This window comes from Lepisosteus platostomus, chromosome 8 (genome assembly GCF_059453375.1).
Source record: "Lepisosteus platostomus isolate fLepPlt1 chromosome 8, fLepPlt1.hap1, whole genome shotgun sequence".
NCBI classification, from domain to species: Eukaryota; Metazoa; Chordata; class Actinopteri; order Semionotiformes; family Lepisosteidae; genus Lepisosteus; species Lepisosteus platostomus.
Window position 1 is genome coordinate 19,946,482 of NC_142618.1, and position 6,146 is coordinate 19,952,627.

The following is a 6,146-nucleotide window of genomic DNA, read 5'->3' on the forward strand; positions in this document are numbered from 1 at the left end:
GAAAAAAAGAAGAAAGAGAACACAACGTTTCGGCCGTGGAGCCTTCTTCAGGTGTGGGTATTATGAGTAATGATACCATATGGTGGGCATAATGAGTAATTGCTTACTCATTATGAACTTTTACACACAGTCACTAAAATATGCGTCTTTTTTTTAAACAATACCGACTAATTAAAACATGACTGAACCTTCACGGTGCTACACGATGTACTTCTATTCTGCTGCAGTCTTGTCCTGCTCTTCTCGCGGTTGCCCACTCACCTTCAAGGCACGCTCTCACTTCTTTCAGCTGCTTGTCTCGTGCAAACTGCACCACTTTCGAGAGCTGACCAAAGCTGCGCACTCTGATGGATGATGCATGAAGGTGAAGCAGAGGATTCCCATCTAGGTCGGTTTCTTGTGACTTCACTGTAGACCCACTAAAAACCAGAATTGAACAGACTCTGTTTAAAAAGAACTAATAATAATTTAAAAAAAAACATTCCATAAGAGACATACCCCACAATTCCTGAAATAAAAATCACAAAGCATGGGCTCTCCAGGACAATATGGCATGTCAGTTTGTCAAGCATGCTTCTGAAACATCACAAGTTGAGTACAGTTTATCTTACATTTTTGGAAAGTGATCACATTTTCTTATTATCTAGAAATTGCCAGAGAAAATGGTTGTATCGGCATTTACTTTTTCCAACAGTATATTAAATTGCACTTCTGTGTGAGTGCTTTAATCCAGTTTATAATTTCACCCAAGAAAATAATATCAATCTACATAGCACTTGAGATTAGGTTGTCCTTATCAATGAAAAACTAATACACTGCATTTTTGTGGTTTATTCAACATTTACTATTTGCAACCAAACACAAATGAGAAGTGTGTTCAGAAACTCAGATTGTTAAAGTACAATACTTTTGCATTCTTTCCATTCATACAGCTGTTTTAATGTTGTTTTAATAGTAAAAAACTTTAAGATAACAGAATTTACAGTACTCATGTTGCAAATATTCCGAATTATTATAATACTGCATATAAAATAAAACACCAAATTAATAAGAAAAAGATGAAGAACAAAAAATGTTTTATAAGGGTTTCTTTTTACAGATGCACGCCATGTACATTAAGTCAGGAAATACTAAATTGAACAGTTTAATTGTTCCTTGAAAAAATGTCTTACTTGAACTGTATACATTTCTATGAGATTCAAGACAGAGAATAAAAATTATACAGGAAGCCACAATGACATTTCAACAGCCACCTCCAAGAATAACAATAATCTCATCACCTAATTGTATTTTCCGGAAACAACAATTACAATTAATAACAGTAAAGATTATTTCAGAAAATAGCTCTTGACAGCTCAGAAAAAATAAGTTCTGTCTAAAACTAACATTGAAATTACCTGATGTCATAATCTGTTTTAAAATCTGAAGCCTGTAAAGTCGTCACCCATTCAAGAGGCTCCTTAAACACAAGGGCAGCCTCTTCCGGGTGTCTGGCTTGAAACGGCTCCACAAATCGAATGATTTCTTTCAGCAAGGACTCATTCAAAGGTGTGATTTCCAATTTGCCAGTCCCAGAACAAGCTGTTGTCCATTGCGCTGCTCTGGTCAGTGCAATCCCCATGATACGACTACAGATCTGCTCTTCACCTAAAAAGTAATCACAATTAAAAATGCCATGCAATCATGAACCTAGTGATTTTACTATATTAACTACACTATATTAATTATATTCACAAATAGCAACAAACACTAACAGTGGAAGAACATCACTATGTGTGAGAAAAAAAATAATGTTAAACAAATGCATAGATAATATAGTATACGACAAAAACCTCACCATACAGTATCTGCATAGGTAGAAATGAGGTGTCTTTTCATTAATCTAATATTAATTAATCTAAAATAATATGTCATGTTTCTGCGTGGAACTGAAATAGGCAGTTGATTATGGATAGTCTCTTATGTGATAGTTTATAGTTCTACAAACTTAATTTACACTTTCTCTTCATTACAATGGGCTCTATATACAAAGAACATAAACTTAGTATCACTGAAATGTTTTCTAAAATGAATGCAATAAAAAGGAAAGCTCTAAAGCAACAGGTAATTGTTTATTTTACAAGTGCTACATATATTTCAGACATTCTTTCTGAATTTGACCACTTATTTGGTAAATGTAACCTTCAGAAAAATATAATGTGATATATGTAATAATGCTGAGGGAAACACTTTGAATACAGAGCTCAATATCTGTACTGTTTTGGTTCAACTGAGTGAATCAGAACAGGTGTAGCACATTCAAGTCCTCTTTTCATATTTGTAATCGATAACTGATTTGTTTTACATACTGTACTGCTTTTTATTTAAAAAATCCAAAAGTACTTCACATAAAACTAATAAAAGAATATAAAACTAACCAAAGAAGTAAAGACATAAAGCATTATTAGATATAATAATTATAATAATCGCTTACACTTATATAGCGCTTTTCTGGACATTCCACTCAAAGTGCTTTATAGGTAATGGGGACTCACTCCCCTCCACCACCACCAATGTGCAGCATCATCCACCTGGATGATGCGACGGCAGCCATAGTGCGCCAGAACGCTCACCACACATCAGCTCTCAGTGGGGAGGAGAGCAGAGTAATGCAGCCAATTCATAGAGGAGGATTATTAGGAGGCCATGATTGATAAGGGCCAATGGGAAATTTGGCCAGGATGCCAGGGTTACACCCCTACTCTTTTCGAGAAACACCCTGGGATTTTTAATGACCATAGTGAGTCAGGACCTCGGTTTTACATCTCATCCGAAGGACGGCGCCTGTTTTACAGTATAGTGTCCCCGTCACTATACTGGGGCATTAGGACCCACATGGACTGCAGGGTGAGCGCCCCCTGCTGGCCCCACTAACACCTCTTCCAGCAGCAACCTTAGTTTTTCCCAGGAGGTCTCCCATCCAGGTACTGACCAGGCTCACACCTGCTTAGCTTCAGTGGGTTGCCAGTTGTTAGTTGCAGGGTAAAATGGCTGCTGGCCAAGATATGATATTTAAACATTAAAATGAGCCAGTTCATAAAAATACCTTAGTCCTAGGAACCTAGGACATCAGGATGCAAGTCCAGAGTACAGGAGGCACAGTCTGTCATAACATGCAACCTTGTCATGGGAACATGGAGGAAGTCATTCCTAGCAGAGAGCTAAGTATACAGCACATACTGACAAAGTAAGTGCCTCATGTACGCTGATATTTGATTGCAATAAAGAAACACAACACTGTTTGGAGATCATTTGGCACAAGATCTTTGTGATTTATGCTTTGGCTGCACATCACAGAAACAAGCCCCATGTCTCTGAAAGCATTGGCAAACAGAGTTAGCAAAGTAACGTATCACAATACATCATCACAGATGACTGCCTTGATTTTCATGTCGTTCACACAGGAGGCCCTGTATTCATTCAGAACACATAGGCTAGGGAGCTGAAAACAACACAGGTACTTAATCATCAAGCACCTACGTGTTTGGCCTACAAGTCCCAGGCTGTGTATTTGAACTGAACATCCAGAGACAAAATGTCTCAAACTCTTTTTAGAAAACGCACGGCCAAACTATGCGAGAGAGGACCAAAAACACTCAAATCTACTGTGCCACACAGATGCTTGTCAAAAATAAAGTGATCAGCAGGAAGACAGACCTATGAAACCCCGTCCGAATCCCAAGGAGATATTAAATGGGTTCAGACCTGGGGAGCTGTGTGGAGTTTGCATGTTCTCCCTGGCTTCGTGGGTTTTTTTCCAGGTGCCTCCCACAGTCCAAAACATATTGATAGTTTTTGGGGGGTTTCTAGGAAAACTGGCCGTGCTGTGAGTGTGTGAGTGTCTGCCTGTGTGCCCTGTGATGGACCAGGGTGTACCATTCACTGCCAGGATAGGCTCCAGCTCCCCCACAGCCCTGTACTGGAAGAACCGGTTAGTAAATGGATGGACATAAAACAGCCTCCTATAACCTTGCATGAAGAGGACCAGGCTGACTGCGATTTGGAGTGTCCCTCATCGGAGCAGAGAAGGCTGAGTGGAGTGGCACACTGTACCAGAAAGCTACAGTTCTCTTTGTCTTTTTTCATATTCTTCCCTTTTGAGTGCTGTTGATGACCACTTTATTTCCAAACTTATCACCATCACATAGTATCGTATATACTTCTCTATGCTTAGATGATCCTTGAGTTATTTCATATCCTACCTACAACTCTGAATAGTTTCTGCATAAAACATCCGGATCAGACCTGTAAACACAGAACTTACATCACTCGGGCAGGTTTTATTTTCAGCATGTCAAAAAATGGTTAGTAAATATTTTAATTTTAGTATCAGAAATATTTAGTGCGCAACAGAGCTAATATGCCCCGTCTGTGTATTTTCTTCACATTAGGCACACGAAGAATCAGTATTACCACAATCTTCAGGTGAGCAGGTACTGTATAGCAGGCATTACACAAAAATGTACTGAAGCTACTACATATTTTGAGAGCCTTTCCAACGTGTACGTCGCCATTCCTCCGGGATTATGCTGGAACTATTTCATTGATAAAGCATAAATTAAGGTAGACTGAAAGAAATGGAACAGTTTTACTTTCACCTAGCCAGCAAACATTTAGAGACGGCTTGTGGACAACACTCACTTCTCTGCAACGTAATTTTCACTTTTTTTTCACAAAGTAGTGTAACATCCCCAGTCCTGACATCGCGCTCAGAAATATCACCATGCCATTTTAGGTATCCAGATAAAATAGGATCACTTACATGAAGCACACTAAAGCCACGTCGGAACAAGAACATGTATACATCTCCCATCTGTATATCTTTTTACGTCATTACTTTAAGATAATTACTTTTTTCACTCTTACCTTAAGTAGCAAGCGACTTGTACCCGTTTCCAACACGCCGCACGCAGTAAGTTACCTTACTAGTCAGTTACCGCGTTACCATGGAAACCCGCACGCGCAGTAAGAGTGAGCTCCTTGTTGCTAGGATACTACCAAACAACGAGTGCCCGGAGCGAACAAAATAAGGAAGAGGACCGAGCTGGACGTTCTATCACGTCACCTCGCGTTCAGAACTTTCCGTATTTTAAAATCCAAAAAGTCAAAAATATACAGTTTAAAAACGACAAGAGGTGAAAGGAGTAATTCTACTCTTTCACTTAGATAAACATTTCAGTGACAGAGAGATATCAGAAGATTAAAAAAGACAAATATGCACCAACGTGAGAAGGGAGTGAGTTAATAACAGGAGTTAAAACTAGGGTTGGGAGATCCTCTTACCAAAAAGGCAATGTTAAAAATACATTGACAAGGACACATACAGTATATGACAGACAGTGGAGGACACCAATAACAAGGGCACTAAATAATAATAATAATAATAATTGCTTACACTTATATAGCGCTTTTTCTGGACACTCCACTCAAAGCGCTTTACAGGTAATGGGGACTCCCCTCCACCACCACCAATGTGCAGCCCCACCTGGATGATGAGACGGCAGCCATAGTGCGCCAGAACGCTCACCACACATCAGCTATCAGTGGGGAGGAGAGCAGAGTAATGAAGCCAATTCACAGAGGGGGATTGTTGGGAGGCCATGATTGATAACAGCCGATGGGGAAATTTGGCCAGGATGCCGGGGTTACACCCCTACCCCTACTAAAGTAAACATCCAAACCACATTTACATGAACAATAATGCCACAATAATGAGAGCGTATGAACCCTTACAAGTGAGAGGAGGCCATGTGGCCCATCAATCCCATTGGGTCATTAGTATTTAATTGACCCAAGGACCTCATCCAGCAATCATCTAACTTCTCTTCTTTCTACTGAGGTTTGTTATTTTTTACTCCTCAATACTGTTATAGCTTTGGGCGACTGAGAAGTGTCTCTTAGATTTTAGATAAAGTTTGTGACACTGGGAAGAGTAAACACTTACTGTAAGTGTGGATAAATGATTGACAAGGAGCGGGACAAAAGGACACAGTATAAATTCAGATTAAGAGCACAGGAGAGGAGAAGAGGTGAAACAAGAGGCAGAAACGAAGAGAGGAAGAAGGAAGAGACAAGAAGAGACAAGGAGAGCAGGGAGAAGAGAGAGG

General features: G+C 39.6%; 1 protein-coding gene across 7 annotated transcripts in view; it reads right to left on the reverse strand.

Moving 5' to 3' along the window:
- odad2 (outer dynein arm docking complex subunit 2) overlaps positions 1-5,020 on the reverse strand; it is a 67,978-nt gene extending 62,958 nt beyond the window's left edge. For 2 of the 7 annotated variants that reach the window (XM_088642813.1, XM_088642812.1), the window contains exons 1-3: positions 4,242-4,283; positions 1,398-1,647; positions 262-419 (exon numbers count right to left, since the gene is read on the reverse strand). In XM_088642813.1, coding sequence (XP_088498939.1) covers positions 262-419; positions 1,398-1,647; positions 4,242-4,266 — 433 coding nt within the window. In that variant the 5' untranslated portion in view covers positions 4,267-4,283. The other 5 variants (XM_088642815.1, XM_088642816.1, XM_088642817.1 and 2 more) reach the window with 5 other exon arrangements.
- Positions 5,021-6,146: the final 1,126 nt, after the last annotated feature.